This window comes from Amphibalanus amphitrite, unplaced genomic scaffold (assembly GCF_019059575.1).
Source record: "Amphibalanus amphitrite isolate SeventyFive unplaced genomic scaffold, NRLGWU_Aamphi_draft 000278F_arrow, whole genome shotgun sequence".
NCBI classification, from domain to species: domain Eukaryota; kingdom Metazoa; phylum Arthropoda; class Thecostraca; order Balanomorpha; family Balanidae; genus Amphibalanus; species Amphibalanus amphitrite.
The window spans coordinates 332,901-356,515 of record NW_024881773.1 but is presented as its reverse complement, the minus strand read 5'-3'; the positions used below and the strand labels follow the sequence as shown (position 1 = coordinate 356,515).

Genomic DNA, 23,615 nt, shown 5'->3' with positions numbered 1-23,615 from the left:
CCACGTCCAGATATCTCCACCAGTTCCACGTCCGGCTACACCCGTCGTCCCAGACGATGCAAACGGACACCACATGATAACAGTCCTTTCTGACGCTGCGGGTGTTCTCGGGCATTGCCACGCTGTTCAGTTGAAGACACGTAAGCCAGGGACGAAGGAGCATGGCCAGACCTAATCGTATGTATCATCCCCTCTTTCATCATACTGACACCGTCACCGTCACCCCGTCGTCAGCCCAATCACGATCGGCCTCTCTTCGATATTCGCCACTGGCTTTCTTGCCTAAAGTGAGGTGGGCCGCCTGTTTGCTGCATTCAAAGTAGCTTCGATCTTATTTACTTTGCCCACGTGATAGTCTGGCAAGTATTGCTGAAATGCCTTTGACCCTATAACATTCCCCTAATTATTCGTGAATTTTGTCGCCAACTCCATATAGACCCGCCTATTTCCTACACATGATGCAGCATCGATGATTCCGAATGCTGGCAATTGTCGATGGATCATTCCATCATGTAAACTGTATGCTTCAACTTTACCGTAACTTGGAGGTCATCCAAGCCAAAACACCGTATTGGGGCATAAAACGCGATACGGTGTTTTTGCTTCGCGAAAAGGCACGAAATTTACATACAAACCAAACCAAAACGCCATATCGAATGCTAAGTAAAATGATAACGATTACTATGAAATTTGAATAAATGTATCAATTCTGCAAGATCAGACAATTCTAATGGTCTTTTTCCTATCACGGAATGTTGATTCCTTCACATAGAAATCACACCTCAAAGTAAGAAAGCTTAAAATCGTTCTCCTGTAAAATTTGAAAAACCTGGGATGCGGTGTTTTGGCTTTGGACGGCAGATGGGGATCCGTTGGACCCTCCCCCTTGCCGTTCGGTCCCTGATCGAGCTAGAGCTTCACGAAAAAAACGTGCGTGCGGCCCATGACATGGAGAAGCCGATGATACCCAATTTTATGGTCCTAGATCATCGGTTTACCTTCTAGGTCAGGTCCATGACCCAAAAATCAGGAAAATTGGAACATGCTAGTGCTTCGTAAAATGTTATGTTCTATCGAGGTGCTGATAACGAATTTCATGAGTTTTGATCTCAGATGCTATCTTTATGCATTTAGGCCAGGTCGAGTCAGGTCAGGTCAACCAGTATAGGCATTCTGCCAGGTATTTATCATAGTAGGTGTCAGCAACCACTGACAGCTTCGTTACAACTTACATGTTTCGAAGGCACCAAAACTACTTCGTAAATGCTCAAATGAGCACTGAGTTCGCAAACAGCTCCAAAAACTAGCCTATAAACATGAAAACTCGCAAAATTGAACCAAAACGTCATTCAGCTGAGATATTTTCAGTGATTGCATCAGTACATTAAGATGTCTGAAAAGGTTGTGATATAAAACGGATGATATTTGCCGAACCTTGGAAAACAAACTTGGGCAATGTTGATTTGAAACATGCCCTAGCTCCCCTCATGTAAACCCGCACGTGAAATCAAAATATCTTGTCCTATCTTTGCACGAGGCGACTTTCCTTATTAATATTTCCGAAATAATATCCTGTACAATACTAATGATAACCATCCACCAGTCAGATGCGTAGTATTCCAGACCATGCCTCAGTTATTTATAGTCACCGTGGCCTCAGTTGCTGATGCACATATGCATATTCGGTAGATGACGACTGGGACGCCAAGTGGAGGGTGGATGTACCCGACCGGGACCCGCTGGAGCTGGGGCCCGACACCAAGGTGAGGATCTTTAACCTGCTTACGGTAGTCTTCTTCGTAACAGTGTTATTGACGGACTATATGAGTATAGAAAAAAGAACTGATTGCGTTTTAGATTGTCAGTATCTTTTATTCTTTATCTGATTTGCACGTCAAATGAAGATTTTAAAATGTAGCCAATAGAAAAGCTTAGACGGGACTATTTGAAGTGGGTTTTATAACTTTAAAATGATGTGCAAGAATGTGAGCACAGTAAGCGCACCAAATTGCCTTTTAATGACCGCATAATGCTATATGTATACCACTGCCAGTGGCCTCTATGTGTTTTATAACTGGGTTACTATGCCCTGTCACCAATATCAACCCGACAATTGTGTCGAATAACTTTATCGTGATCTTGTCCTTATTTGTTTGCCCATTTTTCGCTATTTTTATATTTCGATTTCATCTATGGCAATTCGTTTTGGGTGAGCGTGTTACCATCACCCGAGTTAAATCATGTTTTCTTTTCAGGTTTCCCTCGGCGATGGTGTTGTCAAAGAGGAGTCCGAAGCTCCCATTGCCGCCGTCGGCGAGGGAGACCAGGCAACAAGCTCAACAGGTGAGGATCTATTTTATTGTATTGGGCGCTAAGGGAATCAACTATTTTGTAGTCTAAAGAAAAGTTCGTCAGCTGGCCGACTTCGTGCACGCTGTTGGAAGCAGGGATGCGGAGCCGTGGAAATTTCAGACGGCTCCGGCTCCGGGTGAAATGCCATGGGGGCTCCAGCCTCCGGCTCCGGCTCCTAGCAAAATGGTCCGGCTCTGGCGGCTCCGGCTCCAATACTCAGTACATCCCCTATGCAGTTAAATACGGGTGGAAGAAAAAGACGATGAGATTGGTGCACGTTGCTTCTGTATTTGCATAACAAGGCTATTTTCATATTTTGGATACCGCATGTTTTACTGCCTTGAACTGTCAAACCGAAATAGGTCAATAATTTTTTTCCTCTAAAAAAATAGGAGCCGGAGTCGCCCCTTTTTTGACGGTTCCGGCTCCGGCTCTGGGCTATATTGTTTCACGGCTCCGGCTCCGGGCAAAATATGCCGGTTCCGGCTCCAGCTCCGGTTTCGCACCCCTGCACAGTGGGGATTTTTCCGATCTAGCGCCTCTTAATTCAAAAAATCTTTTTTGGATTTTTGTTTATTTTTTGTTTCAGTGGGGCTAAGAAATGTCTGAATTTTTCATAAATGGCATTGTTTTATCTGTATGTCCACAACAAAACTAGGAAAAATGCGCCCAAAGTTCACACTCATGTGTGATTACTCAATGGGCTCAGCAAGGCCCGAAAGTATAGCTCAATTTCATTGTCCTGTCCTGTTGGTTTTAATCTTGCGAGGTCTTAAAGTTGCATATCTTCTGAAAGGCACCTTTATTAGGAATGGAATGGCAAACAAAAAGAATGCCACAACCTTACTAAGGTCACAAAAAATGCCCTTTACAAAAAACCCTTTCAGACACCATATTGAAGGAATGGTATTCTAAATAAATGTAGGAAATCAACAATGTTCTCCACACTTTTCCACTCCGAAATATATCCTATCGAATTTGCCACTTTATTATATTATTATTTTCAAGGGGATAGACGTGTTTGAAGATGCTCCGCTTTTTACCGTGTTTCATGCGGAAGGGATTCTAGTTTAGTGTTTAAATGTGTATGTAAATGTTGCTAATTTAACGTAGATCATTTGTATTGTTTTGTTTAAGCACAAAAGTGAAAGCTGTGCCTGCTCTAAGTCTTCAAAAATTGCATTTTTCTTACTTAAGAACATATTTTCGTATTTGTCGAGGCGGGCAGCTTGTTCTTGATTTTTAATCTGCTTACTCGTGCACTCAGCAAGTCGAGGCACCTCTGCGCCTCTTGCTCCACTTTTCGAAATGGCAGCAAGCTTAAAGGAAATAGTTCACTTTCACGAAATTATTTTTTTTTGCAACGATTTATTATTTTTTATGTTCAAAATAATCAGCAAAGAAAATAAAACCTTTTTATAACAAAAGATTTTTTTCTATATTTTGATATAGGAAGAACTTTTCAGTTTCTGTAAGGCACACGCGATCCAGTATGAAAAGAGCATGGGTCCCGAAAATTCTTCAGAAACAGAGAAATTATCGCAGCCACCGGCATTTGGGCGATCTGCTCGATCTGATAATGTTCCCCTGAATGTCCTAATTGATCAGTACGAGAATTTCTCTAGAGTTCTCGTAGATAGTTTCTCTAGTTTCTGAAGAATTTTCGGGACCCATGCTCTTTTCATACTGGATGGAAATATATGCAAGGCACACATCCTCAACGCAAGACACCTTTTTCGGGACGAGAAATAGAATATCTTTGCCTAGGGTGATCGTTGGGCTGTAAAAGCTCCTGATTTATGCTCGTCTCAGCCCAAGCTACGGAACTGCTATTCCAGTTCAAAACCCATGTTAAAAAGTGAACTATTTCCTTTAAGAAAGCCGAGCCCTGCTGGCCGTCGGAGCTTTTGCTTTGGCTGGTATGGTCAACTTTGAAGGCTTCAGCTACTGAGCTGGTAGATGCAAGATGAAGACCAGTCAATGCATAACGCACTGCTGTAGATGCGTAACAAACCCATGCAAGGCGTGCCGCTGTGTCAGATTGGGAAACCCGTGCACCACCTGCCGATTCGGGGATAAATGTCCCAACACGACACCATCTGCCACGACCGACATTGCCGCTGAAATAGCTACCTTGAAGCGAACCGGGCGGATTCTACCCCACGTCCCAAGAGGAGCGCGCATCGCTGTGGCTGACGAACTCGCCCGCCTCATCAACAGCGCCGTCGCTGAGGGCGCCGAAGGCGCATGGCGCAGACAAATGCGCTTTGCTTACACCGCGCTGAGGGTCAAGGAGCAATCGCAGGAGGCGCCAAGGAGGTAACTAGCTGCAAAAGTACGCCTAAATCTGACGCAGAACGGGGACCCAGACGGAGCACAGCCATCGGTGCCACCCACCAAGCGCCGCCGCGGTCATCGCCCAGCGGACGAAGTGACAGCGATGTCCCGACGCGTGGCTTCAAAGCTCACGGACGGCGACATCCGAGGAGCACTCCGAACGCTGACGTCCGATGACTCCTACGCACCCCCAGCGGATGATGTCATCAACAAGATGCAAGAAAAGCACCCGAAGCCGCCTGCCGATCTGTGTGACATCCCACCGCCCGATGACAGCCAGGCGCCTCTGGTGGCCTCTGAGGCGGACGTGATGAAGGCCATCAACTCTTTCCCGCCGAGCTCCAGCGCAGGGCTCGACGGAATCCGACCGGCCCACTTGCGCTCTCTGCTCACCAAGCACACTGCTGAGGCTGGAGCTCGACTACTCACGGCCCTGACGGCGCTCACAAACCTGGCACTGAGCGGTCGCCTGCCCGAGTGTGTGGTGCCAGCGTTCTTCGGCGCATCGCTGATCGCGCTCCGAAAGAAGGACGGCGGCCTGCGGCCCATCGCGGATGGGAGTGTTTACCGCCGCATCGCAGGGAAAGTCGCCGCGGCAGCCGTCTCTGGGGCTATAGGAGCTCGACTGCGTCCAATACAGCTCGGTGTGGCCACAAGGAACGGCTGTGAGGCGGCGGTACACGCTGTCAGAGCCTACATACAAGGGAGCTCAGAATCGGCCGCAGACAGCAAGATCATGGTCAAGTTGGACGTGTCCAATGCATTTAACACCGTGCGCAGGGACTCCATGATGGAAGCCGTAATAGAGCAAGCGCCTGCCATCTAATTAATATTCAATCCTATAGTTCCCGAATTTATTAAGACCATTATTCCTAACACAAGACAGCAAAACACAACACGAACTTTACGAAATATTTCAGCTCAAACAATACCATTGGCCAGAACCACATCCTATCACCGATCCTTCGTCCCATCCTCTACAAGCCTCTGGAACACATTGCCCGAACATCTACGCACAAACAATAACTACTTTACCTTTAAAAAACACCTAAAAGAACTGATTACACAACCCCGTCCACCTCTGTATTATTTCCTAGGCACAAAAACAGGCAACATTTTACACACAAAACTACGACTGAATACTTCAAAACTTAATGCTCATCTTTTCTCCATACAACAAGCTAATTCACCCTGTTGCACTTGCGGCTATAATTCTGAAAACACAAAACATTTCCTACTTTCCTGTCCACTTTATCATACTCAGCGAAACATTCTTTACAACACCGTGTCGCCCGTCATCCGCACTGACTTTTCCACTCTCCCTTCCTCCAAACAACTCGACATCCTTATCCACGGTACAGACCTGAGTCGTGAGGAGGGCCGTGTGGTTGCCACCGCTGTCCAATCCTTCATCATCCTTACCCATCGCTTATAAAATACAACATCCCAAGTCCCAATCCTCACCACTACCGTGGTCGGACGAGTGGGCGCGGTGCGGGGCAGCCTTGCAATGCCGCCGGGGTCGTGGAGCGTTACCGGGCTTGGGCGGTCCGGTCGATCGACGATCACTTTGACATGTTTTGCAACATAAATATTTTTATTCCGTTCTTCTTGTTCCATTGTGTTTCATCATTATTATTGTTGCTAAATACGTTAAGTACTTCTCGTTTAGCAAGCGGCGCCATGATTTAAGTGCGTAGCACTTTTGCGCCAATTGCATACTTTATTTGTTATATTCATCTGTTTGTTATTGAATAAATGGTCTCTCTCTCTCTCTCTCTCTCTCTCTCTCTCTCTCTCTCTCTCTCTCTCTCTCTCTCTCTCTCTCTCTCTCTCTCTCTCTCTCTCTCTCTCCCTTCGTATGGCAGGGCTACAACACCACCACACCGCTCTTCATAGGCGATTCCAAAATCTTGTCTCAAACAGGAATTCAGCAAGGCGACCCACTGAGTTCTCTGCTGTTTCCCTGACGGTGGATGCCGCCGCCAGGTCTGCAGACACAGATATCAACATCTGGTACCTCGATGACGGCACGCTGGCGGGATCAGTGCCTGATGTTGTCTCCAGCATCCAACGAGTGAAGGCAGAGCTGAGCAAGGTGGGCCTCACCATAAATCCGACGAAATGTGAAGCCATTCTCCTGGAAGGATCCAGCGAAGAATCCAAGTCCATCGCTCTACGCCACCTCCACAGCGTCCTGCCAGACATCCGAGAAGTGGCCATGAACGAGTTGGAGCTGCTTGGCGCGCCTGTGCACGACGACCAGGTGCGACGTAAGCTTCTACAAGGTCAGCATATGGTGGAAAAGCTCATCAGACGACTGCAGGCCCTGGAGGAGGCACACCAGGCATTCTTCTTGCTGAAGAGCTACGTCAGCCTTCCTCGCGTTCTGTACCTCTTACGAAGCTCCCCGGCCTATCGCCACCCTGCCCTGCTCGTCAAGATCGACGAAACCGTTCGCTGCGGCATGGAGGCAATCACGAACGTCCGACTGCGAGGCGACTCATGGCGGCAGGCGACGCTGCCCGTCAATCTCGGCGGACTTGGTGTGAGGATGGTGACTGACGTGGCCCTTCCTGCCCACATCGCTTCACAAGTGGCCTCCGCTGACATGATCGCAAGTATCAACGGCTCCGCCGCTGCTCGTGTCGGTGAGGCGACGCGATGCCTGGTCGAAGAGTGGGAGGCTCGCACTGGTCTGCCGTCGCCAGATGTGTCCAGACAGCGCTATCAGCGTGACTGGGACCGAGCAGCAGCGGAAGCGATCAGTCGGCAGCTGCTGGATGACTGCACGACTGATGTGGACCGGGCGCGGCTCCGAGCTGCCGCGCAACCGCACGCCGGCGCCTGGCTGAACGCCTTCCCAGCAGCCAGCGTGGGCACGCTGCTCGACCCAGACACCCTACGAACAGCCGTCGCCTTGCGGGTCGGCGCAGAGGTCTGCGCTCCCCATCGCTGCCGCTGCGGAGCGGACATCGACGAGCGCGGCCTGCACGGCCTCAGCTGCCAGCTGAGCGCCGGCCGATTCCCCCGTCACGCTGAGCTCAACAGCGTGATTAAGCGCGGACTCGCGGCCGCTGGACTGCCATCGGTTCTTGAGCCGGCTGGCTTGTCCAAGTATAAGCGCGGACTCGCGGCCGCTGGACTGCCATCGGTTCTTGAGCCGGCTGGCTTGGACCGCGGTGATGGACGACGCCCGGATGGCATCACAGCTTTCCCCTACGCAGAAGGGAAGTGCCTCGTCTGGGATGCTACCTGTGTGGACACATTCAGCGCCTCATCAGTCGCCGCGTCAGCAGCCCGGGCAAGCGCAGCCGCGACCGCCGCCGAGGGACGCAAACGCCGGCGGTATGAGGCCATCAGTCGGCGCTATCTGTTCCGCCCGGTCGCCGTGGAAACATCCGGAGCACTGGGCTCGGACAGCTGTTCTTTTTTAAAGGACCTCGGCCGACGCATCGTGCAGGTAACCGGAGACCGGCGGGACATGGAGCGCCTCATTCAGCGGATATCGGTGGCAGTGGTCCGCGGAAACGCCACGGCCATACGATTAGCGGGAGCCCACGACAGACCTGACGTCAGAACTGCTGTCACCAGCTTTGACAGAAGCGGTGGCGACAGCCGTGGAAACAGCCACGACGTGGACCGCTGCAGCAGGAGCAGCTGCGGCGAGAGCAGCGATGAATGCGGCGGCGGCAGCGGCCGAGGAAGCGGCGGCGGTGGAGGTGACAGAAGCACTGGTGAGATCAGCGACGGCTGCGACAACACTGGCGAAGGGAACTGCAGCGTCGGCTGCGGCAAGGATTCAGCGACAGCTTTGCGACCCGGTCCAGTGATGCCAGTCCGTCCATCTGCAGGGAGTCGCAGTGAGGAGCCTAGCAGAAACCCCCTAGATGACCCAGACCTGGCCTACTACCTGCTGCCCCGCCGCGAGTCTCCACCGCTTACGGATGCGGACTCGCCGACGACGCAGCAGCTCGCCGAGCAGCTGTTATGCCTCTCTCCCAGCTTGGCACAGGACACGCCCCGACCGCCGCGCCCCAATGCGCTGACCGCATATGCCGCGCTCCTCGCAGAGATGCGTGAGAGCATCCGCGACCACGGCGCTGCTCCAGAACCGCTGTGAACGATCTGAACATTCTCGACTGTGCTTTGGTTCTGTCAATCACTTTTTTCTACCTTACTTCAATGCAAACCATTTAATGTTAATTTATTTCCCCTTGCGTACTTGTCATACAATTTGCCACTTTCTCCTGCACAAGACAACGCCTAGTTTGGCTGCCGAAACTTGCCTGAACACGGAATATTCACATTAGAGTATCTTAACACCCCACTCTAGGAGCGCTAGGGCAAACAGCACGATATAGGTATGTTCCGGACATTGGCGAATAATTTTACTTCATGATTTATATGATGCATATTTTCTGAGACACATTCATTAGGAATAGGATGACAAGCGTAAATTATACATACCGTAACCTTATTAACCATCGCACTTGTGGGGAGGGGGAGGGGGAAGGGGTCGGATAAAACCCCATGGTTTTCCGCAAATTACTCGCGCAAAAAGCGGCCGATCGCGCCGAAACTTTCGGTGCCCTCGAGATCATCAATTTTACATCTAACCTACAAATTTCATGACTCTGAGTCTGACCCAACTGACCTTTGACCTGTGGCATATTTCTCGAGACCATGTTTGGCCGGAATCGCGATTCGGCGTATGCCAGCTCACATTATCCGCGGTTTCCAGTCTTTTTGTGGTTTTAAACGTTCAAATATGTGAAATGATGTTGGTGCCATGCATTATGGTGGGTGTCAAGGTCACGTGAAGGTCAAGTCAAGGTCATTGACCTTTTGATGACATTGGTTCACTTTTTCGAGTTTTACTGGTTTCTTGGGTAGTTTTTGGTGCTGATTTCGAATTTAGCAGCCATTTGAATATTTACGAAGTAGTTCTGGTGCCTTCGTTCCATGTTACGAAGCTATCAGTACCTAGTAGGTGACACCTACTATGGATGGCCGGCAGGACACCTACTGGTTGATCTAACCTGACCTGACCCGACCTGGCCTAAATACATAAAGACATCGTCTGTGATCAAAACTAACATGAAATTCGTGATCAGCACCCCAAAATACCCCGTAACACCCTAACTTTGCGAAGTTTCAAGAGGTCTCGATTTCCCAACTTTAGTTGGGTCATTAAACTGACTTGGAAAGTCAACTTATGACCTTGGACTTTGAAATTGGATATATTCGGCCTCATTTCGTCATAGGCAGCAAGCACGCTTGATTTTTCCGCGAAGCTCTAGCTTGATCAGGGGCCAAACGGCTGAGCCGGGGGTCCAATTGAACCCCCTATACTTGGTTGATTATGCACATTTACAGGTAAAATTCTCACCAGGACACACCAACCAGCATCTGTGCACAATCTGGCTACAATTCTACCTATGGTTTGCCCTCTACGAATAAAGACGTGCTAGATCGGAAAAACCCCCACTGTGCCCTGGTTTGAAGGCTACTGTCTCATCTGTCACCAGTGGACTGATTGACTTGCAGTATTCTTGGTCGTTAGTTGCAACCTTTCCACGAAGCTTCGCACTACTCTGATACATTTGAGTGGCCTCCACTGCACGTGCCACGTGCAAAGTGAAGAGGCGTCTTTTTCCTGATATTGAATCCCATATTTTTTTTTTTTAGACGGTGGCGCTGAATTTACATATTGTTTGAGAACGGTTGGTGTACCCATCGGGCAATTCATTTTCATTTGGATATGACAGCTGACGTGCATCTGTCGACTGCACCCGCACAAATGCAGGGATCCATTTCCATATCGCGATAACGGCTGGACTGACTGCTCTTAGATTCGGTACACTGGTGGGGACCTGTCATGTGTCACCGCTTTGCATTGACTTTCGGGCGGGGCGGACGGCTCTGCTCAGTGATAGGGCCGTCAGGGTTTCGGTCTGGTGAATGTCTAATGTGTATGGTCGGTGTGTGTGTTTTGTGGTTGGATATTGCGTGGAGGGACCATTTTACCGGTCGCACATCTTTAAAGGGACCCTCCCACCTTAACATTAGATTTGAGTTGAGATAGCCAAAATGGTGTCCCTGGCTCACAATTACCGGTTTCGGCACTCACAACATCGAGAAATGCCTTAAATCGGAAATATTGAATTTCAAAATTGCAGCATTTTGATTCAGAGGGGCTAATGCATAGGAATACCCCTCTGAATGTGTGACGTCAGCGCAGATATCTAACGATTTTTAAATGTTTGACAAAAAGTTTTGTAGCACGCGGTGGTATATGCTGCTTTGCGCGCAACAAGTGCTGCACTTTCAGCTGCCAAACTATTGCTTCCAAATAAAGTCGCTAGGAACAGCGGAGATGCCAAAAAGTAAACAAAAGTTAAAGTCTAATATCTTGAAAACCGGTGAATATTTTTCGATGAAATTTGGTAGATAGGTATTCGTTTTCGCTCTTTCTGAACCGAGCGACATCACTTTCATGCCAATTCATCAACTTTTTTTAAGGTAGTAGGGTCCCTTTAAACCAGTTTTTATTGTATCACTCCGAAAAGAGGCGATGACATTAACATTTAACAAGCGGGGAAGGATAGGGCGGCCGGGGATGTGCACCACCATTCACTGCTTGTAAGTTGCACCTCGTTTGTGTCACCGTAGTTACGTGCCTTCGCCATCCCAACTTATCGCTTGCACTTGATGAAAAGTGTCATGTCTTAACCCGCGCCCGGCTGGGGGCCCTGGATTTCCACGCCCTGCTGGGGGGGGGGGGTGTTTGAACATGAACACCCCCTCCCCCTTGTAACTCGGCTCCTGGGCCACGTAGCAATACGCGGAAGGCGGCGTTCGAAAGAGCGTCGAAAATAATGACGAAATCACTTCGGCCAATTTTTCGGTCAGATCAAAGGTCAGGTCACCAGAGGTCATTGAAGGCAAAATTTCGCCGATTTCCAGGTCGAATGTCGAAAATTTCCAAGAAGCCAACGCCTAACTCGGGAACCAATAGAGCTACAGCGCCGCGGAAAAGCGCATTCGATAGCCCTATTAACCCGCGCCCCACTGGGGTCTGCGTATAACACGCCCTACTGGGGGGGGGGGGGGGGGCTATTCATAGCCCACCCTGCTAACTCCGAAACTACTGGGCCGATCGTCAAAATTCAAACGGCGTCTGATAGCCCCGGAAAAACTGTCGAGCGAAACCTAATTTCATTGACCTCGAGGTCACCGATGACGTCACAGGTCAGGTCAAAGTAAAAATTATTAGCATTTTGGCTTCTTCACGTTTTGGGCTCTGGCCGCCGTCTTACAAGTCAGATCAGGCTCATTTTTGGTTCACATACTCGTGAACAGATGCTCTAGATACTCTGAGGGTACCAAACTTGTACTTTGATTTTCAGGTCAAGGTCAGGTCATCACAGGTCACGAAAATATTATATCATGCGTCGGTCACGTGACACATGTTTTATGGTCCATTTAGGCCAAACATTTCGAATTTGATGTCGTCTGTGTCATTCGACGTCATTTTGAGTCGAATTTAGCTTAGGTCAGGTCACTTTTAGGTCAAAAAAGGTTAAATTTTGAAGTTAAAATTTTTTAACAAAAAAGGTGTCTATTGGATGCAGTTTGAGCTCAGGAACACGATGGTGCTATTTACATTGGCGTACGATGTCAAATTCGTGCTGAAAAATTGATTTGAAAAATTAATAATTGTTAATTTTTTGCAATAATGCGTATAACTTGGCCATTTTTGAAGATATTTAGCTAAAACTTGCTAGAGTTAGTCATTATAATGCGTTCTATCACATATTCCGGTTTTTTCGAAAAGTCAAAAACTTTTTGAAAAAAATGTAAAAATATAAATTTTGAATTTTATTATATAAAATTTTCGAAAATTTTCAAAATTTCGAAAATCCGAGAGAGCAGTTTGATAGCGCAGTCTATTTTGAGTCCTCTCATGCAAAGAAATTGGACCTAGCTTAACCCGCGCTCCGTAGGGGGGGCCGAAACGGCCCCCCCCTGTCCTTTTCGGTCGATATCTCCTAAACGGCTGGAGATATCGCCACCAAACTTTCAGGACCCCTCCGGGCATCAATTTTACACATTGTGACCAAAAATTTTTCCAGAGGCTATGATAGGTTTGCCACAAATGACGTCAGAGTGACGTCATGTTCTGTCATTTTCGACCGAAAAAAGACCTTCGCGAGAAGACCTGGCAGGACTACAGCTTTGAAGATACAGAAAAATGATCAAGACATAAAAGGTGTAGAATTGACAGGGCTACAAAACTGCCATCTCGAATTTTTGCAATTTTTGAGTTTTGACCCCCAAAAATAAAAAAACATTTTTTTTTATATATTCGCCAAAAAATCCAAAAAGTTTTTTGAATTTCGAAAAAACCGGAATATATGTGATAGTGCCTACCGTCTTCTATCTACATACCAAATTTCAGATCGATACCTCGTTTTTTGGCCAAGTTATAGCGAAAAAACTGTTCAAAAATGATGACGTCAAATTTTCAAACTCAATTTTTGGCAATTCTAGAAGTCGTAGAGCAAAACGAAGACCACCATTAGACTCCCCGTGACGAGCTGCATCGAATCGATACCCATTTTATGCAAAAATATCAACTTTGAAATTTGACCTAATTTGACCTGAACTTGACCTGACCTTCACAAAAACGTGACCTAGGCTGGCCCCAAAGGCTGCCTAACCCACATAATCGCATTTGTCATGTAAAATGGACCATAAAACATGTATCACACGACACATTCATATTGTGACCCCCGGTGACCTGACCTCGCTGTGACCTGACCTGGTATCAGTGACCTCAGATAGCAAGGTGTGTTTGACGAACAATGTACCATCGATGGTTTTCAATAAATTACCAATTTACTCGCTTTCACAGCACATTTCTTGAATTGCCTGTGAACGGTGAAAATCTGACCTTTGACCTGACCTGTGACGTCATCGTTTTGACCTAGGTCAATGAAATTTGGTCACAAGGTAGTTCCCGGGTGGGGCTATCGAACGCCGTTTGAATTTTGAAAATCGGCCGGTAACTTTCCGAGATCTTAGGGGGGGCCGAAACGCCCCCCCCCCCCTACGGGTGGTAGGGTCCGCCGGTAGCCCTACGGGGCGCGGGTTAAAAACTGAGCTCTTGGGAGCGATTGCCGTGGTTCAATGTTTTGCGTCGAAATCGGCCGAACATGACGTCACTCTGACGTCATTTCCGGCCGACCTATGGTAGGTACGAAGTTCAAATTTTGACACAATGTGTCAAATTGATGCAGCCGAAGGTACTGAAAGTTTGGCGTCGATACGTCAAGCGGTTTGGAAGTTATTGCAGAAAAACGGGAGGGGGGGGCTATAAATAGCCCCCCCCAGTGGGGCGCGGGTTAACGCCCTTTCTGAGTAATTCTCTCAGATTTGACCTAACGTCAACGGTTTTGCCTGCAGGGGGCAAAAACTGCAAAAATAGCCGATTTTTTCGGAAACAGTTTTTCTGCAATAACTTTTGACCCAAGCCCTGTACGAGCTTACTTTTACCGGCATCGTGTTCCTCTCGTCAAGACGCATCGAATAAACTATACCTTGACCTTGAAAGGTCAACTTGAAAATTTGACCTCAGGTCAAGGTCATGACCTGACCGGAAAGGGTCATGTTGCATATCAGTCGATCCGTATCGTCGAGCTGAACACATCTAAGGCGTTTTCATCGCTCTAGCATGCCTCTATCAAAAGTTATTTGCGAAAAACTGTTAGATACCGTTCGTGACCTAAGATGACCTCAGGGCATAAACAAGGGTCACGGACACCATTTTCATGTTCAGTGTGTCTAAACCACTTGTAATTCGGTGTTTGGGAGTGTTTATAATGTTTTTAGTCCAAAAGAGGCGCATTTCAATTTTCTCCCATTGACTTATAATGGGGAGGTCGCAAAATTGACCTGACCTTAGGTCACCGATATCAAAATTCTGAGATATACATTTTGTACATGCTATTGCTCTTAGCAATTGCTGAAAGTTTCAAAGCGATCGGTCACTCGGTGTAGCTATGACAGACATTGAAACTTTTTATGAGGTGAGGTCACTTCAAGTGACCTGGTGACCTGACCTTGAATGACCTTGGTCTGAAATTTTCACAACATGTGTAGAATTTATGTATGATAAGGTGTACCAAAAACGGCGGCGCTCCGCGCCGCCGTTTTTGAGATATTCGCGAAAAACCACAAGGGGGGGGGGTGTTCAAACACCCCCAGCAGGGCGCGGGTTAAAGCACATCATCTCACTACCGAATTCCCAAAGAGACCCTCTGTTCTATACCTAACCCCAAATCAAGTGGCCTGCTCGTTGGACGGTGACCGGACATGACCTCGCTGTGTTCGTAGTGGTAGTGGACAGAGCGGTGCGCACCAGCAGCCAATCGTCGGGTGCCAGACCACACGGGCCACCGGCCGCGCCCGCTGAGACATAGACCCGGGCGGTGTTTCACCGGTGATAGCAGCACGCTGCTATTCGATTTCGCGAGCTACTTGTAGTGTTGGAGCCATGTCAACAAGCATTTTGCAGGGTGTTGGTTAAAGTTTGACATTGGAGTTTGAAAACTGGTATTTACCATCAGTGTGATGTGAAGATGGTGACGTTCCTGACAAATCGTTGAAGAAAAACATTTTGTGCTACCTTTACAAGTCCGAATTGTTGTCAGCGACAGACGATGTAGTGCGAAAGAGTAAGAAACCTGTGATTGCGCCAATTTTATCATAATTCCAGTCCATTGCCCATGGTTCGAAAGGTCTTTCCTTTTTTTGATTTCACACTTTTGAAGCTTTGGTAGGTACTTAGGTCAGTGGCAGCGGAATAGGTATCTTTTATTAAGGGGGGGGGGGGCGCTTTGCCGACTTTTGGTCCCATTCTTTCCATGCAACGCTCATAGGGCTTATGTTAAAATGTCAAAATCAAAAAGGGGCACGGTACCCCGGTTCCCCGGTTCCCCGCCTCCCCCCCCCCCCCGTTCCGCCGCCTTGACTTAAATGACTCGTATATTTAAATTCTAGTGGTCCTCAAATTAAATTTCTTATAACATTTACACTGCGAAGACATGTATGTATTGGCAACCAGCGATAAGCGCCGTTATGTAATCTGGGGTTGATGCGGCGCCATTTATGCTGTCTACAAGAACGGTGATTGGGTCGTTACAGACTGCAGAGTCACGTGGTTGGGGCCAGGGGCGGCGCTGACCTTTTGAAAGTAGGTAGGCACTTAGTAAAAAAAGAAATTCCAAACCCAAGATCATAATAAAAAAGCTACAGACAGGCTACATATTTGGTATCACGACCAATTTTTAGAAGTGGTCACGAATTGTCATCCATTTCATGAGTCCAGTCAGGTGGGAAAAATCCAAGCAAAACTCATATAAGTACTAGTAAGAAGGTTATGAAGACATGAATTAAATTCTTACGGGGATCAATGTGCGCCAATAATAAAAATAACTTGAAGTCATGGCTTTCACAGCACGCCTCGGCCGCCGAGGGTTAACAAGTGATACAGTACGTTAAGAATGCAGCTGTATGCTTGAAACGGATTGTTTCGAGGCAACCCGGAATCATTCAGTCTTTTCTCAGCTCTGTATGACTTATTTTCTGTACCATCGATGCACAGACCACCGCGGCAGACGCACCGATGCTGCACTGAAACTTTCCGCGCCGAAACATGGGATAGCGCACCCCGATCGTGTGCAATAAGACCACGCACTTATAACTTCCCACCGCCCAGCCGGCCGCCCGGCAGATGTCGTGGCTCGCGGTGCCGATAAGGCGCTGCCGCCCGCGCGCGGTGTCGAATTCTCGCCCTTATTGACACCGGCCGGTCGGCGGGCGTAACATGGTCTTCTTTAAGCCGTTTGAGCAGCACTTAGCAGTAATACTTTTCGGAAAAAGGGCATCTTTGGACTCAGAAAAGAACATCTGGGCGCAAAATGAGGTGAATGAACAAAATGAATGAATGACCAGAGGTCACCAAAGGTAAAATGTTGGTTATTTCAACATTTTGGAAACTGCCAACCGCTAACTCGGGAACCGATAGAGCTACAGCGCTGCGGAAAAGCGCATTCGATAGCTCGTTTAAAGAGACCCTCCCACCTTCAAAAAAGTTAATGAATTGGCATGAAAGTGATGTCGCTCGGTTCAGAAAGAGCGAAAACGAATATCTACCAAATTTCATCGAAAACTATTCACCGGTTTTCAAGATATTAGACTTTTACTCTTGTTTACTTTTTGGGATCTCCGCTGTTCATAGCGACTTTATTTGAAAGTGCGGCACTTGTTGCGCGCAAAGCGGCCTATGCTACTGCGTGCTACCAAACGTTTTAGTCACTGAACTCTATAATGTAAAATCGTTAGATATAATAAAATCGTTAGATCTGCGCTGACGTCACAAATTCTAAGGCGGCATTCCAATGCATTAGCCCCTTAGAATCCGAAAACTGCAAGTTTGAAATTCCATATCTCCGAATTAAAGTAATTTTCGATGTCGTGAGTGCCCAAACCGATATTTTCAGACCATGGCCACCAATTTGGCTATCTCAACTCAAAACTAATGTTAAGGTGGGATGGTCACTTTAACGTTCTTTCGCTAATATGTCCTCAGATTTGACCTCAGGTCAACGGTTTAGCCTCCAGAGGGCAAAAACTCCAAAAATAGCCGTTTTTACAAAAAGTCTTTTTCGGCAATAACATTTGACTAAAAAAGCCACGACATTTCTTTTGCCAGCATCGTGTTCCTCTCGTCGAGACGCGTCGAATGAACTATTTTGACCTTGAAATGTCAACTTGAAAATTTTACCTCAGGTCAAGGTCATGACCTGACCGGAAATGGTCATGCTGCATATCAGTCGATCTGCAACGTCGAGCCGAACACATCTAAGGCGTTTTCATCGCTCTAGCATTCCTACATCAGAAGTTTTTTTTTAAAGCGAAAAACGGTTAGGTACTATTCGTGACCTGAGATGACCTGGGGGACATAACGAGGGGTCACAGTTGCCATTTCCTGCTTCAGTGTGTCAATTTTACCTGCATCTCGATGTTTGAATGTGTCTAAAATGGCGTTCGTGCAAAACAGACGCTTTTCAATTTTCTCCCTTTGACTTAAAAAAAGGAGAGGCCGCAAAATTGACCTGTCCTTAGGTCACCGATATCGAAATTCCGAGATATACATTTTAGATACTGTTACTCTTATCAATCGCTGAAAGTTTCAAGGCAATCGTTCAGTCGGTGTAGCTATGACGAGCATTCCTATTTTTTTTTCTGAGGTGAGGTCACTTGGCGTGATCTGGTGACCTGACCTTGGGAGACCTGGGTCTGAACTTTTCACAGTGCGGAAAAGATGCACGAACAGGTGTACGTTGGAGCGCCGCCGTTTTTGAAACATCGGCGAAAACCCGCAAGGTGTTCAAACACCCCCTCCGGCCCGGCGCGGGTTAAAACGTCATCAAACGATTTTGATAAGTTACATTTTTGGAATCAGCTCACCGTCAGCTTTCGAATGGTATATTATATTTCGTTACTTTTGAGCATGAAATGACCTTCCGACAAACCCTGCTCCGCCCCGCCCGCAGCTCATGACAAGTGACAACGCACGTAGGTGCGCGAGGCGGGGCCCCCGAGCACCGCATGGTAGGCGATCAGGCCTGTCTAGCCTCGCGAAACCTCAAAGACGCTTTTTTCCGAAAATTGGAAAACAACGCATTCTAGTCGGCAGAAAATTCATCAAAGATTACGATTAGTGCATTTGCATGGCTCAGGAGACAGACATTTTTTCGAAGACAAAAGGATCGTTAAAGACAGCGTTCCGTAACACTTCATAAGGGGGATGATTACAGCCGATTTTTACGCTCTTTGAATATTTTGCGGAACGATGAAATTGCTAGGTGTTGAGCATCCATTTTGCATGGAAAGTGAAATTTAGATGTTGAGACGATTGAAAAAAGTATCACGAGGAAGAACTGAAAATAATGCTGTATCCCATGCACTAAGACACTATCTATTAGGGGAGCCAATGAAAATTTGCAGCCACTTGCAGCCCTGGCATCCAGACACCTTTTTCTTCTAAGGGTTGGCCGGGGCTTGGTGCACTTGAGCACAAGGGGTAAGTGCCCCAAAGGGTGTTTTCGCGATAGCTCAAAACGCCCAGGCGATAGAGAGCTGCAACTTGGTATACCTGACCTTTGATGCAAGCTGGATCTTGTGACACCAACCGCACTTTCAACTTTCAAGTCAGGTCAGGTCACTGACCTATGACGTCATAAATGAACCTCTGCACGATCATCAGATGTCGCAACTTTGCAACGCTCTCAGTGCCAGAGTAACTTTCACAGGGAGGTGAGACGTGCAGGACTTATTGTCCTTTAGAGGTCTTACGAGTTACAACTTTTATATACCTATCGGATCAGCGGCGTCACCACGGTTTCAGAACTTCTAGGGACACTTTTCCAGGGCGTCGCCACAAACCTTTGCTTGAGTCTGGTCGCCAATGCCCACCTACCCCAATCTTCGTTCCTTGTTGCACTTCGGCCACTGCCTAGTTTAAAAACGAGGGATAACAATTAATGTTTAGTTGGGGAAAAAACGAAGAAGTTACGCGGTAGTATGTAGGCATATTCTTCGATCAGGAAACGCGTGCCCACATCATTCTGCCTATGCAAACCTGCTGGACCCCAGAGGCCAGCAGAGGGCCCTCAGAGCCCAAAATGGTCCCCCGGAGGCCAATGCAGGCCATGAAAGGTCCGGCATCGGATCTTCCGAATCCAGTGCGAGACCATCAGAGGCTAATATAATTTTGGCCCTTACAGGCCAGCATGGGGCCTCAGAGGTCAGTGTGGGTTCCTAAAAGACCGGCATGGGCCAGCGTTGGACCCCAGAGACAAGCAGAGTGCCCTCAAAAGCCAAGATTGGCCCTCAGAGGCCGATGCGGGCCCTTAGAGGCCGGCATCGGGTCTTCAGAATCCAGTGCGGGCCCTCAGAGGCTAATATGGGCCATACAGGCCAACATTGGGGCGTCTGAGGTCAGTGTTGGGTCCTAAAAGACCGGCATGAGCCAGCGTTAGGCCCCGCAGACCAGCAGAGGGCCCCAAAGGTCAAAATAGGCCCTCAGAGGCCGATGCAGGCCCTTAGAGGCCGGCATCGGGTCTTCAAAATCCAGTACAGGGCCCTCAGGGACACGTAAAGGTTAGTCTTGGTACCCCAGAGACAGAAATGCCACCAGAGGCCGATGTGAGGCCCTCAGACGCCGGATGGGCCCCTGAGGCCGGTTTAGGGGCCCAGCGGAGGGCCCTCAGAGGTCAATGCGGGTCCTCCACGGTCAGTGTGGGCACTTGACCACCATGGAAGGGCCCTCAGAGGTCAGTGTAGGGCCCTAAAAGACCGGTATGGAGCTGTTAATAGCTGATGTGGGTTTCTTGAGCCTAGTGACAATCGAATAAGGGCCGGGGCCCCATCGCTTATTTTTTTTTGGGGGGGGGGGCAAATTATATGATGACCCCTGATTTTCCCTTTGGGCGAGGGGCATGGCCCTGATGCCTCCCCCTCTATCCGCCGTCTCCGATCCCCACTCCGATGTTCCAGAGGGAATTGATTTAGGAAATGTAAAATGTTGGCTTGACCAGCGGCCGGCCCAGAGCGGCGGCCCAGTACTGCCCTGATCCTGACCTCCCGCCGGGTCCACGCGCACTTTGGCGACCAGCCCCTCATACAGCTGGGTCTGCCCCAGCTCGTAACCGGCGGGCAGCTGCATATCGTCATCGGTCGGGTTTATAAGCTGGACCTGTATGTGACCAGCCGAGTTCGTTTGAGCAATCACGCTGGGCACCTCCAGAATCGGCTCGGGTGTCTCCTCGGGTGACTGGGAAACAAACTCGACCAATTTCTCGGACGAGTGCCGGCCTGCCGTATCCAGCTTTACGGCGACCACACGCACGTGCCTGGAGGCCGGAGGGCACCGTCACATCTGTGAGGAGGCAAACCGCTCGTGGGCCTTTTTAGTTATCGTGGCGATGTTGACGCGACCGTTCGCAAGGCAAAACACATGTGTTTGGAGAGCTGAGCAAGTTGCGTCATTATTGTGTCCCGGGTTCTTTGCGTGTCCCCAGTAAAGGGAGCTCCAAAAACTTCTAGGGACAATCCCTAGTAGTTTTCGATGATTTCAAAAATTCTAGGGACAATGTCCCTAGTGTCCCTAGTGGTGGTGACGCCCATGTATCGGAGATTTTTTCCTAAACGTCACATGAAGTCAGGTTGGTCACGTGACCTCACCTATAAGTCAATGGGGAAATATGAAAACTGTTATTTTGGCGCCAACAATGAAATACAATTGTCTCAAGTACATGGAATCGTTATTCCATGCACTCCTTGTAAGGTCTGATGCTTCATTTTTGCATTGTTGACCTTGCATGACGTCATTTATGACGTCACTAGGGTCATACGAGTTTTTCGTCAATAACTCCCGATCAAATTGAGCTAGAGGGTCGAAAAGGTCACCAATGGACTCCGGAAGACCTGCCGAATCGAATGATATGCGATATGACCTCCTTCGACCAACTCCGTGACCAGAAGACCTCTGACCTGACCTTGACTCGAGGTCAACACCTTACGGTGGCCTCACCTGAACAAAAAGTATACCATTCGACACGTCTGAACAAAGCGAACACGACGATGCCAAAATCGTGATTCTGCGACCATTTTGTGAGAATTCATTAACCAAAAACCAAACCCGTTGCTTGGGTCACGTTATGAAATGGGGCCTTGCCGGGCGAGATTTACGCTGTTTCATGACATGTATAAATTAGTAGGGCATAAATGTTTGAATAAAAAAAATTGGTTTTGAAGCAATTCTCTACGATGGTACACACCATTTCAATGTCTTACCCAGCTCATATCGTCATAAATTTCGACCTTCCCTCACAAGTATTCATGCGCTATTCGAGCGGCAATTAGGCAAATTGCAAGCTCGCCACAGAGCACAAATCCTGAAAGAGATAGTTCTTATTTAAAACATACCTATGCTCATTAGATATTCAATAAGGATGCTCCTAAATATTATAGTTCTAGCTTCAAAAACATGGATGCTATGAATGCCGATAGGTTTCGCGAGGCTACACCGGCCGGATCGCCCACTGTGCACCGGCCGGGCATGTCGAGCCGGACCACACCTGGGGCGTTCCACGACAAATCGACAAGTGCCCTGCACCCTCATATTTTATTTTTTGCTTAAAATTGGTCTAATGGGTTGTGATGGGCGGGGAAGCCAGCTGTGGCAAGGATTTTTTTCTTCGAGCAACGGTTTCCGAGATATAGCCTCGGGTAATTCCTGGAGGTCGCGCTGCAGCCCTATGTTTGGCGGCCTATAACTCAAAAACTATTGGTTTTCTACGATGAAAACTTAATATGGTTCAACTCACAATCAACCAACAAACATTTTGGCTATCTCGGATTTTCAATTTTTGAAAAATTTTGATCACATGACCTTTTGACCTATTTTTCGAAGAGTGACCTTGATATTTTTTCCACTGAAAGTTGCAATTTTGTCTGATGACGATTAAAGCCTTATCAATTGTCATTCATATGCGAAAATAAAAAAGTGGCTATCGCCCTGCGTTGACCTCAGGTCAGGTCATTTTTATGACCGGTCCATTATTACGAGCGGGAGCGACAACGAGATCTCGAGAATAAAGCAAGATAGCGACAAGCGGTAAACGGTTCAGGGTACACACGGATAAGGTCTATGATTTTTAATGAGATCATTTTCAGGTCAGGTCAAAGATGACGTCACAGGAGCAGAAAGAAAGTCAAAATTGCGGCACTACATATACAGGGTGGGCCGAAATAAAGTACCTTGAAATTTTTGTCTCGTGCTTTTCAAGCGCACGTGCTGCATTTGTGATTTTTTGCATGCCGACTGCAAACCATATGGCAAGATAGATTATCAGAAAACTTCACTTGAAAAATGTGGTCCGACACACAAAAATCGTTTTGCGTTGAGACTTATGTCTTGACGAACTCTCTTGATGAGACCAGGCGGCAGTATCTAAACAGGGAGACACCGGTTGGTCACGTGACTCGGAAACAAAAATCAGCTGATAGAGTGGCGGAATCGCCGTAATCAAACACGAATAATTCCGGACGATAGAGCGGCAGTATATGAGTTTTCTTCACGATAGGCAAACATTGCAATGTTTTATCATTTTATGATCAAGAAACGTTCATAAACCATATATTTCTTCGATGATTACTGCCGCAACCGACGCGCTCATATCGTAGCCAGCGCATAAAGCTGTGCTTTGCGATATTAAATGTAAAGAAAAACATTCTATATCTTGCTTCAACCTTCTACTTACGCTTTTATATATTACGACAGCGACACCATACGGCCTCACCGTTCCGTGCTTCTATCCTCAGGATACTGAAATCCTTCTCCTCCACGCCGCAACCCCCCTCCGGGCTGGACAGGCAACTTTATCTCATGCGGGCTGTTCCCTTGGAGCGGCACCGCTGCTCCCGAGGGAGCGTACCCCGTAGCCGGGTGCAGTGAGTGCCTTGGGGCTGGGTGGCCTGTCCTCTGGACGGGCTCAGCCCCGGCGACTCACTAGGGTGCCTGCCCAGACCAATGTCTCCCCCTATATCCTATTATCCTCCCGGCTCTGAAATGGTCGCATTGGACCGAAAGGGCCTAACCCAACAAAACAAAAACAAAAACATACGGCCTATCGACGCTATGCAACTCCATGGAGTGTCCGGCCGCACTCTTCCGAGTGTGCCGAGATCAGAGGCGGACCATCCGCGGCACGTCCAGCTGCACTGCCCGGTCGCTGGGAGGGCGACACCTAAAGCCGCTCTGGCCGCTCGCTTCCGCGCACAACTAAGCT

General features: G+C 48.1%; 1 protein-coding gene across 37 annotated transcripts in view; it reads left to right on the top strand.

The window, feature by feature from the left end:
• Positions 1 to 23,615, top strand: part of LOC122387227 (zinc finger protein 239-like) — a 76,543-nt gene that overhangs the window by 14,326 nt on the left and 38,602 nt on the right. For 36 of the 37 annotated variants that reach the window (XR_006257525.1, XR_006257524.1, XR_006257529.1 and 33 more), the window contains exons 5-6: positions 1,690 to 1,763; positions 2,256 to 2,343. Coding sequence is in view for 30 of the 37 variants with exons in the window: in XM_043377217.1 (XP_043233152.1) it covers positions 1,690 to 1,763; positions 2,256 to 2,343 (162 nt within the window). In the remaining 7 variants the exon portion in view is untranslated. Of the gene's footprint in view, positions 1 to 1,689; positions 1,764 to 2,255; positions 2,344 to 15,090; positions 15,222 to 23,615 lie in introns of those variants that run through there. The other variant, XM_043377230.1, reaches the window with a different exon arrangement.